Source organism: Diceros bicornis, chromosome 20 (genome assembly GCF_020826845.1).
Source record: "Diceros bicornis minor isolate mBicDic1 chromosome 20, mDicBic1.mat.cur, whole genome shotgun sequence".
NCBI lineage: Eukaryota > Metazoa > Chordata > Mammalia > Perissodactyla > Rhinocerotidae > Diceros > Diceros bicornis.
The window spans coordinates 22,497,847-22,511,498 of NC_080759.1; the positions used below are offsets into that span (position 1 = coordinate 22,497,847).

Consider the following 13,652-nt stretch of genomic DNA (forward strand, 5'->3'; position numbering starts at 1 on the left):
TGTTAAGATGACTATTCTAGTATTTGTCATTTTTCTATAAGGATATTAAAATATTCTTCTTTATAAAGAAAAGCTTCTATAAGCTGAAATTATTAATCAAGTTTAGTATTTCAATGGACATATTTACCTCACAGTTATCTGAATTCTAGTTTTATTTTAATTTTTTTACCAATCATTTTCCGGGCGCTTCCTATATGTTAGGTCCTGGAAATACACTGATAAATAGAACGGAAGGTGATCTTAAAGAATGTATTCAGTGGGAGAGAGAGTCAAGCTGAAGATAAATTATGGTGCCACTTTATGAGAATAGAAAAGGGTAACAGGAAAGAATTTTTTTGGGCAAGAAAAGATGTCAGCCCTGTCATATACTTTTATTCATCTTGTTTCTTGTCAATAGAGCTATCCTAGCTAGATATTTCAAGACAAAGGAGAAATGTTTCAAAAGCAAACAAACTCCGTCAAAAAAGTGAAAAAAACTTATTACCTACAGAAGTATTTTAGCAAATTCAGATAAACTTGCAAATAGAGGCTTTTTTGCATATTCTAATTGGAAAAAATACGAAGTTTTCAGCTTGGCATTCATTCTGAAAGTGTGCCTTTAATCCATGTTACAGTAGCTGCCATACATGTCTCATGCATTCATTATTCAGTCAACAAAATTCAACTTGGCACAAGCGAAGAACCATGGGCCGTGTCTTCTCAGAGCTTGCGACCTATAGGAATTAGAGCTAAGTCAACAGATTATTGAAATAGAATGTGACAACTGCTATGAATGGGTCCATGTGAGAAGACACCTAAATTGGATTAGGGGTTTTGACGGCTTCCTAGGGTACACGAGCCTCAAGGAAATTGAGACTTAAATGATATACAGAATAGGTGTTGGCGGCTGAAGAGTACTTCAGAAAGAGAGAACACAGACCAAGGTAAGAGACCATGGAACTGTACTCTTAAAAAGGGCTAAGGTCCTATCTCACTTGAACCATAACAACAACAATGAAAATAACAAAAAGACATATATATTAAAGTCTGATAATTTGAGGGCAAAAATTAAATACTGTAATAATAAAGGGATTTCTTACTTACTATGTGTTGGGGTCTGAATGTTTGTGTCCCCTCAAACTTCCTATGTTGAAATCCTAACCCCCAAAGACAATGGTATTAGGAAGTGGGCCTTTGGGAGGGGTTTAGGCTTCACCCTCATGAATGGGATTAGTGCTCTTATAAAAGAGGCTCCAGAGACCCTTCCACCGCGTACGGACACAGCGAGAAGGTGCCGGCTATGAACCAGGAAGAGGGCCCTCACCAGAACTCTACTATGCTGGCGTCTTGGTCTTGGACTTCCCAGCCTCCAGAAATGTGAGAAATAAATTTCTGTTGTTTATAAGCCACCTAGTCTGTGGTATTTTGTTATAGCAGCCTGAATGGACTAAGACACTGTGACATTTACATAAATTATTTATTTAATCATCTTTTGATTTTGCATTAAGACTTTTTTATTCGGGCTATTTATTACATTTTTGTACTAAAAGGAAAATAAAAATCACATAAAAGTATTCCAATCTCCAAGGCTAAGTTTTTCTTTTTTTTTTTTTTTCCAGGGAACAATGTTAATAAGTAACAGAAAGCTAAGTCAATTATTCTGAAATATCTATTTTATGCACTAGCATTCAGAACATGGTTTAGGAAAGGTTATAAAATCCAGAAGGTTCCGTGTTCATATTCTAACAAGGATCCAAAAGCTATTTGGTTAAAGGACCTGAAGGTAACTGGTAAACAATTTGGAATAGAGTTATCTGACTGAACTGACCAGAAGCCAGCTTGTATTCAGTCTGCATTTCTACACGGTCTCCATGGAAATGAGATCAGGCTGCACAAAGACAAAGGCCACCCTCAAATGAATTGGGGAGAATGACAACTGCCAATGTTCCAGCCATCCATGGGTGCAATCGCTTTGTTCATGCTTTTCAAAACACAATGAAATAATCTCTCACGCTGACCAATACAGTGTCGACCACGCTTTTATTTCCACTGCTCTGTTTAAACATTAACCACATTTTTATACAGAAAGCCTTTCAATGATCAAGAGTTATGTATGGCTTCTGCAGTAAAAACTGTCTCTAGACACTTTAAACTAATAAAAGAATTGTGGTTACCCTTTCTGAACATAGCATAATAATGCAAGAATCATCACTGACAAAACTGCACAGTTTCTATGAACTGTTTGGGCAGCTGAACAGACAACTCTCTCAAAGGAAGAAAAATATATTTGAAAATTATTTACAGTCCTAATATTCTATGGACCTGAAAATATTAGCAAAATATGCAGTGCAAGTTTATACCGGTTAGTAAATGTAATTTACATGCACAGGGTTCAGCAGGCATAGACTGGATAAAGTGCTTGAAGATAAGCACTTTGAACTAATTATGACTTTAACAAAATTAAGAATAGATAGTAATTTCTTTTCTAATTTATATGATTAAATGAAAATGTTTTAAATGCCTTGAAAACACCCCTGAGTTACACAGAATAAAAGGCTTTAATATTTTACTAACATAACCTTTCAAAGCCAACACTAATTCTCTGTGCTAGATGGGACTATGATTTCCGAAAAGATTACTTTGAGGATCTTTATTATACTGGATAGAAATAAAGAATTAAAAGCTTAATTGGAGAAACATAAATCTATAGCTCTAAAAGAACTTCTTTTAGAAAATCAGACTAAAGCACTGATATTAATTCTACTACCAGAATTGGAATATTGTTATATATTACACATCCTAAAAACTGCATCACGCTTATTAATTAAAACTACTTTAGCGTAGTGAGTATGTTCCGAAACAAACATGTATCCAACGGCTCTCATCAATCCAAGCAGCCACCTGGGAGGGGGAGAGGTGCCTATTCCCATAGCTCTGCTATCTCCTCCTCTGTGTCCCGCAAAGCTCTGCTCACTTTCCCTCTTGGCATCCTTGGTCAACTTCACCTTTCTCCCATCAATTAATATCCTCTCCATTTGACACCCCAGAACCTACTTTGCATTCCTTCACATGATCAACTGTGACTTCTAATCTGTTGCCAGAGCTGTTGTTGTTGTGGGTCATCCAATTTTCTCCCTCTCCATAGACCCTGATAACACCCTTTCCATAGACATCAATCCCCCTCCTCTCCCCTCTTGTGTTATAGACTCTGCCACATACAGATGCCAAAATGCAATTTTCAAAAATTACAAGTGTATTATGCAGTACCATGAGTAATAGAAGTAAAAAAAAATCTCATTATAATAATTTTTATGCAGGTCTTTCCCACGTTTGTTTGCTTGATTGTTCTGAGGCAGTTACTCCCATCTCGCCCCTCTAGCCTCTCTCTCCTCCCTTTTACTGCCAAACTCCCCGACATTGTCTACATTTCCTCATCTTCCACTTACTCCTCAGCCCACTCCTCTCTGGTTTCCACGTTTTTCACTCCATAGAGACTGCCCTTGCCAAGCTGTCAAACTTGCTTGACTTCGTGAAGGAGTAGATCCTATGACCATCTCTTCCTTCTCAAAATATTTCTGTGGCATCCCACTCCCACAGCCTTATTTCTGCTACTCCAGCTTCTCCTTCTCTCTCCCTTGGTGTCTCCACTTCCTCACTTGACTGTAAGGTAGTTCCTCGGGTTGTGGCCAAAGTCATCTCCTAGTCTCTTTTTGCGTGACTCATCAACACCATGTCTTTGAATACTCTCTAGATGCGTATGACTCCTGAATCTCCATCCTCACCCTGCGCTCTCCTGTTCCTAACGCCGCTATATATAACCATCTACTAACTAGACCTGTACACCTGGATGTCTCAAACGCAACCTGTCAAGCTGAACTGATCATCTTTTTCTTCTAATTTGCCTTCCTTCAGCACTCCCCATCTCAGTAAACGGCACCCCATTGAATTGTCCACATCAGAAACCTAGGCCTCCGTCTTATCTTCTCCCTCTCTCGCTGCCACCGTAGTAAATCAATCACCAAATCCTACCCATTCTTCCTTAACATCTTTCAAATCTGTCCCCTGCTATCTTTCCCTATTGCCACTATCTGAGTTTTTACCCCCATCATCTCTCAATTGGCATACTAAACTAAACTAAACTGGAACTAGAACCGGTTCTTTCCTAAGTGGTCTTGGTGCCTTCAGTCTGGCTTCCATTCAATCCACCATCCTCCCTGCTGCCAGGCGGATCTACCTCAGGAGCCAATCTGCACATGTCACTCCCCTGCTTAAGGCCCTTCAAAACTTTCCATGGTCCTCAGGATAAAATTCATGCTCCTTACCATGGTTTACAAGGCCCTTCATGGCAGGGGCCTGCCAACTTCTTAGCTCTCATTCTCTGTGAATACCGTGAGCAATGTGTTCTGGGCACAATGACCTCCCCCTTTCCTATTCAAGTATCTAAAACATCTGACCCAGGAACTAGGAGACTTGGGTCCTATTCCTGGGTATGTTACTCTCTATCTTATATTACCATATTATCACTTACAGCCGTGTTAAAAGGGGAGAACTGGACTCTGTGATCTCTGAGGTCCTTCACAGTAGGTCTGAACTCTAATGATTCTTTCCTGTCCCCATGAAGACTTCTCTGGGGACTTGATACTTAAATGTGTCACAGTGATATTTCTCCATCCTCTGAACTCAACATTTAGTTCTGTATCACTCATTTAGCCATTAATTATATACGATCATATGACATCTCATGTTATAGAAACTTATGTAATATCTCTATGTCATAAGCATTGACAACACAATGACATAACAAAAACACATAACTAAGTTTTAAATTACATGGAAATTTTTTAGGACACCAAGAGGTATGATGGCTCTAAATTTCAATAATTCAGAAACTCAAAGACAACATCAAGGACCTGCTTTCTTTCCATCTTTCCACTAGGCCAGTATATTGGCTTTATCCTCAAGCTACCTGACATAATGGTTGCAAGATGGCTATAGCTGTTCCAAGTTTCATTATCTAGATCTGAGAATACGTTTCTTAACCAGCATCTCTCCGAGGAATGAAAAATTCTTTCCCAAAAGTCCTGGAGCAGATCTCCCTCCACATCTCATTGGCCAAAAGTGCTTTACATGCCCATGTATAAATCAGACACCGGCGAGAGGTATGGGACCATCATGATTGGCTCAGTCCAATCACCCCTCAACATCCCCTGGATCGTCTAGGTGTGCAGAGGAGGAGGGAAACCCAATAACTGGACTTCTGTGAGAAAGGAGGATGGCGGGGTCTGAAATTGGTTAGGCACCCTCCAGGGGCTGAGACGAAGTCCTTCCCTCATGTCTGAACTTGTTTCTGAATAGACTACAACCTCTCTGGACCATGTTTCAAGTTTCCTATGGTTCCACATTGGGCCTAGCACGTTGCCTTACATATAGCAACTACTGCGTAAAAATATGATCAAATACTAGTTTTATGGAATTCACTGCAGCCAGATCAACAAAGCACCTGTGGATCACGTGAAGGGGCATCATAGGAATCACTTTCATATCCAGAAGCTATTGTTGTTTCAGGATTTGTGATATCAAGATTCTTCTCTTTAGAGAGTATTCTTCTATTGTGTTCATCCGAGTAAATCATTTGTCACTATAACAAATGAAAAAAAAAAAAACACAAAACCCTTCACATCTTTGACTTGCTAATGAGAGTGACAGCCTTCCATGGTTTTTTCTCTTTTATGCTGTGCTGAATCTTTCAGCAATATCCCAAGCTAAGCAGGGCTGATAGTCCAGACTAAAGCTTGTGACTTTAACAGTAATATTTACATGATGTCAGGATGATACTTTTGGTCCCAAATATTTTCCCTGAAATTCTTTATTTTTGACACACTAACTAAATGTGTCTTTATTTTGCTGAATGTCTAACATTCCATCATTACAAGCTCATCTTTTTACATTAATAGGCTTCTCCCTTTTAATATGCCCAAGGCTGTTAGCACTGAGACAGGAGCAGTCAGCACCCACTTTAGAGGGAATTCACTCAAACTGAGGCATTCACTGACTCCTGTGTTGAAATCTACCTGTCTTGGTGGTCATCTCACAACCAGGTAGTACAGGCAACACTGGAAATTTAATTCGTTAGGAAAGAGGAGGTGCAGTGCTAATATTTAAGCAATTACTTCTAAACTTGGCTGTACATCAGAAACATATGAGTAATTGTTTTTAAATACTGAATCCTGAGCCCCAATCCATGACTTTAAATCAAACAGTGGCTCATAAGCCAGTATTTAAGAGAGCAAAGCTCAGCGGAGGTTGGGCAGGTATAGCAGGTACAGCTGGAGAGCCCCGGGGTGGGAGGAGTTACGTTCTCAGAGGGGGGCCTAAGTCTGTTGAGGGGCTGAGGATGAGAGGAGAGAGGTAGTTTAGAGTTAGTCCCAGAAATGAGAGATTATCTCAAGCTTCCTTTTTTTGTTACAAAAGAAAAACTTCCCTACTTTATAATTCTGCTTGAGATTGTCTCTTCTAACATTGGACAACGGTCGTTTGCAAAGGGATGAGAGAGAAAGATAAAAAGCATCAAGGCAGTGAAAGCAAAGAGAATAGTCTGGAAAATATTATAACACTAAATATAAGATAATCAGGTGCAGTCAGAACACAGAAGGGTGGATATACATGGCTTTGGGGTGTGTGTATTGTGTGTGCATATGTGTAGTGTGTGAGCTTGTGCATTAAGTGTGTGCAGGAGTGGATGTGGTAGAGGAAAGACTGAATAGGCAGGCTGCGGCCAGATGGCGAAGGACCAAACGTTTAATCAAGGCAGTGATTGAATACAGGTAAGCATTCAGAAAGTAACATTGGTGACAATGAGGAGAATGGACTGGACGGATAAGAGACAAAAACAGGACAACCAATTTTAAAACTGTAGTTGTCCAGACACAAAAAAAGCAAGGGCCTGAACGGGGTGGTTGCAGAAGTTGCATGAGTTGGAGAGGAGAGAGAACAGAACCTGAGAGATTGGCCGTGAGGGTGAAAACGAGGGAAAGGATTCCTAGTTTTAGGAATACACGATATTGCTGCCATTAAACAATAGTAGAAGATATAAGAGAAAATTTCAAAGGACAGGTGTTGACCTCAGTTGAGGACATGTGGAGTTTGACGTGCTTTTATGACATCTAGGTGGAGATACTTGGTAGCAGATGGAAATAGTGATCTGGAACTCAGGAGGGGAGTCTGGCTGGAGATAATGACTTGAGCAGGGAACTGGCCCAGAGAGAATTGGTAGAATGAAGAGGAGGATCCAGGATGGAACTCTGTGAACACCAAGGACCGGGCCAAACAGATGAGCCTGTGAAGGAGACTAAGAAAGAACAGCCGGGAAAATAGGAGAAAAGAGCAGAAGCCAGAGGTGGAGAGTGTTTCAGGAGGAAGGAGCTGCCAAATTACATATTAAAAGGAGGAGTTGCTTACTATGAGAGAAACTAGAATTATTTACAGCCTGAGGGAAAATTAGAGAGAGGATGTGAAGATATTCCTTAAAGAGGGGATGACTGGTGCAGGGTACCAGAGGCAGTGAGAGAAGATGAGGCCTAGAACCCAGGGGGAGGATTGTCCTTGGCCTGGCAACACACCTGAGAATGTGTGACATCATCATTTTAAAATTACATTTCACTTTTCTCCACAGACCTATTATTTAGTTTAGGGATTATCTAGGTCTCATGACTGCAAGCACTTAAACCCAGGAATGACCAATGAAAGGTGATAATATGGAACCAAACTATGAATATCGCTGTTTCTTAAATACCCGTGAGAAGGTTTATGAAAAGCGAATGTGCATCTAAGTGTTAAATGAGATTTGAGGGTTTTAAGTTTCCACAGTGGTTGGTGTGTATGCTGGAGAGGATGAAGATATATAAAGACACACACATATATGCCTTTTACATTTTAATTTTTGGTATGTATTTATATAAAACAATTGTACATGTATATAATTTGTAAACAACTATATCTGTGTGTGTATAGTAATGACAAATACTCCAAAATTTTATACAGATAGGGTAATGCCATAAAAAATTTCAGCTATCACGGACCTAAAGATTTCATTTGTTCATGTTAATTTTGGATATTCATGGTTCAAAAAAATGATGCTGCTTCCATAGGAACCTCGACTGATATCACAGATGACAAAGCTTTATTATGATCATCCTGAATTAAAAGAAAACCTGTTCCTTGAGTATGCAAACAACTGGAGCAGAAGGAAGGAATAAACATGCAACATATTTTCACAGATGTCATTTCAGATCACCTCTGCTTGCTTGCATTGAGTTGTCCTTAGCAAATAACTCCAGGTGAAAATCTCTGTACCTGACCTCATGCCTTGCAGCAACACATTCCATCAAAGTATTTCTCATTCCCCTTTAAAAAACAAGCCTCAACAGCTCAAAGATAAGAAAATGATGTTATGTTTCCATAGCTTCTGTTAATGGATAATTAAAGAGAAATGCAAAGCTTGGAATTAAACGTCTATTAGCTCTTGGGAAGGTTGCCATGTTCCAGGGACTAATTTTCAATGTGAATCCAACTTTATCTGAAACCCCTAAATTAGGGTTGATGGCCTCTCAAAACACTCTTGGAGTCCCCAGAAAGAATATCTGTGAAGCACCAGACACAGGGTTAGAGAGAAAACCTATTGATGCCTATTCTCTGCTGGGCGTGGGGATGGTGGTGCTATTTCTCTGTTATCTCTGACCTGGAGAAAATGCTACAGGGTCCATCTGGACTAGGTTTCTTCCACAATAAAAAATAGCGACTGGCTAAATGCCTCGAAAGGAGGACAGTTTAGGAAATATTTATCTTCTTTGTGAAAACACTTGAAAATCAGAGACCATTTTTTTTGTTTTGATAGCTGTTCAAACTACAAAATACAAATGTGGCTTCTTTCCCACCAAGTAAACTGAAGTTCTTCAAGTAAGCACATTCTAGGCTCTGGATAAGGTCTGGGGACAGTTCTCTTGGTGGACGATGGTCGCACAGCAGCTCAGCACCCCAGCCTCACTTCCCCTCTCAGTGCAAAAGGAGTCGGGCGATGGGTGGGCCCCACTCTCACCGCCCTGCAGCTGCAGCTGCTGCTCCGGTGAATTCTGGCGGCTAAGATCAAGCAAGTGGAAAGAACTTTTCCTGGCCTAAGTTTACTTTCGTTGAGCAGACGACGTTACAACAAGAGGAAGGCAGAAGGAAGGAAGAATTCCCCTCTGCCAAGTATTTAAGAGGCACTTGGTTTTTCTATGTACCCTATGGGAGGAAACGTCAGTGCTGCGTCCTGAAGAAATACAGGCATTATTCATACCCTTGGGCTGAAAAATAAGCACTTTGGGCTCCCAGGCTCCTGCAAAGTCATCAGGCACGGCGCTGAGGAGGTGCAGGCTGCTGCCCAAGACTGGATTCCGGGGACCCACAGAACCCACTGGTCCCAATGTGGCACGGCACCTGTCTGAGCCAGGCTGCAGGACTCTCCATCTCCAGGACACCCGTTAATCTCCACTCCCTCTATGCATGTGTGCGCGTGCGTGTGTCTAAAACCAAAGCGCGCACTGAGATGACTTTGGAGGGTGTTTAACAGACAGGGTGAGACACGCATTATGGGGACACCAGGCAGGGGAGAGCGGGAATGGGGAGTCTCTCCATCCGGCTCCGGATGGCAGGGAGCCTGGTCCACGTGATATCCAAGGGGAGACGCGCGCTGCCTGCGCCCTCATTCCACATAACCCCTCCCGCCCGCCCCCGGGACCCGCGCAGGTCCCTCCTGCAGCCGATGCGGAGCAAACTCCTCGCTTACCTTGACTGAGCACTAACACCAGCCGCAGCGGCGCGGCCCCTGTCCGTCCTGGCCGCATCCTGCGCCTGCCCTGGGGACTGTAGCTGCTCTGGGTTTGCAGAGAGATCCAAGAATCCAGACACTCTCCAAAGCAGTCTCCAGAGCTTCTCTCCTCCTCCCGGGTGAGAGCCGGGAAAAGTTGCCCGGCAGCTTCTGGGGCGCCAAGGCCCGCCCCGGCCCGCCCCTCTGCCTCGGCAAACACCGGATCTGCCCTGGCCCCGCCCCGCCGAGCCCCGGCCCTCCGCCCCGGGCTGCACCTGGCTCCTCCACACCCCCGGAAACCACACCTTAACTCCCCTGCACGGTCCCAGCCCCGGGATCCCCGAAGCCTTGGGGATGGGGACGGGCCTTTCCTGCCCTGGACCGGACTGGCCGGGCACATCCGACGGGCAAGAGCCCGCCTGTCACTACCTCGACCCCCGACAGCCTGACGCCCCTCCGCAGGAGACCCCCGGGTCCCCAAGAGAACCCTGGCACTTCTGCAGCCATTCGCCGCTCCGGGATCCTGGGAGGGGTGGGAGGGCCAGGGGGAGCCGCGAGCCCTAAGCCCCAGTTCTTAGGGGCTGCGCGGTGCGTGGCTTTCTCTGCCTTTCCCAGGTAGGTGGAGAAACGGACAAAAATAAGCACAGAATGACCAGGTTAGAAACCAACTGGACAGGAAAGAAGATCTGCTCACAAGTGATGATTATCCGAGGTGATGTTTAAGCAAGACCTGCTGCGAGAGCATCGTGTGTGTGTGTGTGTGTGTGTGTGTGTGTGTGTGTGTGTGTGTGTGTGTGGTATAAATCTTCTTTCATTCCTCTCCTCCAAGATAAGGAGCTGATTTTTTTGTGTGTGTGAGGAAGATCAGCCCTGAACTAACATCCGTGCTAATCCTCCTCTTTTTGCTGAGGAAGACGGGCTCTGAGCTAACATCTACGGCCAATCCTCCTCCTTTATTTCCCCAAAGCCCCAGTAGACTGTTGTATGTAGTAGTTGCACATCCTTCTAGTTGCTGTATGTGGCCTCAGCGTGGCCGGAGAAGCCGGGAGGGGGGGGGGGGCGTCGGTGTGCGCCTGGGATCTGAACCCAGGCCGCCAGTAGCGCAGCGCGTGCACCGCTAAACCACCGGGCAGGCCCAAGGAGCTGATTTGATTACTAAATTTAAGCGATTTACTTCAAGACACAGAGAGAGACGAGTGAGAGCCCATACATGAATTCGTGACTCTTCCTCTGTCTATAGTACACCGTGACCATTTTCTTCCATTATTTCAGTCTCAGATCTGGAAAGAGAACAGTCTATAACCATATCTGAGATTTTTACTTACCTACCTAGGAACAGGACATTCACTTTTCTCTAAATTTGGTTTTTCCTCCAAAAGTTCAACCACAAATTCCCAACACGTTGCTGAAACCAGAATTCTTGCAGTGACTACTTTTGTGAAACAGCCAAATGTTTTAATAAATTAAACTTAAGGAGTTATTAGTCTAATCATTATTACTATCACTATTCCAAGTCTTATGGAGCAGGTATGATGAGCAAGATAGGATGCTTGGGATACTGCCACCATGAAGCAAAGTGGTTCAAGATGGGAAAGAATTCATTAATTGGTAAAAATCAAATGTTCCCCTTTACCATAGCTAGGCTGGAGTTTCCAATTTTTAAAGTATTAAATTGGTTTTTGTCAGATGCTACTGCTTATAATCATGACTCTAACCTCAATACCTTTGTACCCAAAATGTATAGCCCCTGGTTGTTTCCTGTTTTCTTATCTGTCACTTACTAACTCCACTTACTAATCCTGACAAACACTTGTGGGCATTTTCCTCTGACCTGCCTGCGGTACTCACCTGCTTACTAAGACTCTAGCTATCACCCGAGAGCTCGTAGGTGGCGGCTCAGTAACCCTGACACCCAAGTTTGACTCTCCTCACCAACTTCTCGTGGAAAGTCAGCCAGGTTTCAGGGAGATGAATATCTGTCTGTTTCCTTCTGACTCACTGAAATGTGAGTAACTATTTGGAACAGACCCTTATTTGGGAGGCAAGATAGTTCTCTTCATGTGAGACAGGAATTTGTGCTTTGTCTCTGGGTGCTGGAGAGGAAAATGCACCTTTCTTCCCTTTTGTGCTCAGAACTGAACAAATCAACAGTATGCTGGCATGAGGTACGGAATAAATCAGGAGCTATGTTTTTCTGGAGCAGGCAAAAATTTCAAATTTCAAGAAAAGCCAACTCCTGCCCCATGTTAATTTTAAGAGTGTCAAGGGTTCCTGAGACAAAACATTTTGAGAACTCTCCCCTTAATCTTCCTAGGGACTATCCTGCCTAGGTGTAATTGTTCTGGACGCTACATTCTGACCAGGAAATAAGGAAGATCAAGGCAGGGCTTCTCAAACTCTTTGATCTCAGGAGCCCTTTACACTCGTAAAATTATTGAAGATCCCTCGGAAGAATGGATAAAGAAAATGTGGTATGTAGATATGGCTGAATATTATTCAGCCGCAAAAAAGAAGGTTATCCTACCAATTGCAAAAACACAGATGAACCTGGAGGACATTATGCTAAGTGAAATAAGCCAGACAGAGAAAAACAGATAGTGTATGATCTCATTTACATGTAGAATGTAAAACAGTCAAACTCATAGAAGCAGAGAGTAGAATGGTGGTTACCAGGGGCTGGGGGTGGGGGAAATGGGGAGACGTTGGTCAAAGGGTACAAACTTCCAGTTGTAAGATGAATAAGTTCTGGGGCTCTAATGTACAGCCTGGTGACTACAGTTAACAATACTGTATCGTATACTCGAAAATTGCTAAGAGAGTAGTTCTTAAGTGTTCTCACCACACACACACACACACACACACACACACACACACACACAAAGATGGTAACTATGTGAGGTGATGGATATGTTAATTAGCTTGTGATAATCATTTCACAATGTGTATGTGTATCAAAACATAATGATGTATACCATATGTATACAATTTTAAATTGTCAATTATACCTCAATCAAGTTTGAAAAAAATTTATTGAGCATCCCAAAGAACTTCTATGTGGATTATTTCTATTAATGTTTACTATATAAGAAATTAAAACAGATACATTTTCCAATATTTATGTACTAATTTATTTTAAAATAACAATAAGCCTATTACATGTTAACATAAATAACATATATTTTGTGAAAAATAACGATATTTCCCCAAAATAAAAGAATTCATGAGAAGAATGGCATTATTGTACATTTTTGCCAATCTTTTTAATATCTGGCTTAAAAATAAACACTTGGATTTTCATATCTGCTTCTGCATTCAATCTGTGTGATATGTAGTTTTGGTTAAATTATATGAATTAATCTGGCATCATACAGATATGCAGTTGGAAAAACAGGACATAATTGTGGATATTCTTCAGACACTGCACCAAAACTCGACAAGTGGTGGTTTCTTCAAGACTAGTTGTAATGTGGAATCTGAAACCATATCAATGAACTTTTCCTACCCCAGTGCATTCAAATTCATTGGTCTATGAGCCCTTTGAACAGATCTTTTACCCATGCAAGATTTTGTCCCAAGATGCATTAGCATTTGGAAATTATTGGTTCACTGAGTTATGCAGATCTTCCAATTGTTGACACCTTTCAGTACACAATATCAAAAAAAATCCTGTCACCACCTATCTCATCAGAAAAGTCTCTACATATTGGGAAAATGTCAAGCTTATGCTGGTAGATACACATTTCCAAAATTCTAATTTTCACTTGAAAGCTGGAATTTTATCGTTGGCAACAAATACTGTCAGTTGTTTTGCTTGAAATGAAAAGCCCAC

General features: G+C 42.1%; 1 protein-coding gene across 1 annotated transcript in view; it reads right to left on the reverse strand.

Moving 5' to 3' along the window:
• Positions 1–9,945, reverse strand: part of ITGA2 (integrin subunit alpha 2) — an 88,168-nt gene extending 78,223 nt beyond the window's left edge. The window contains exon 1 of the mRNA XM_058564104.1: positions 9,803–9,945. Coding sequence (XP_058420087.1) covers positions 9,803–9,860 — 58 coding nt within the window. The 5' untranslated portion in view covers positions 9,861–9,945. The remainder of the gene's footprint in view (positions 1–9,802) is intronic.
• Positions 9,946–13,652: the final 3,707 nt, after the last annotated feature.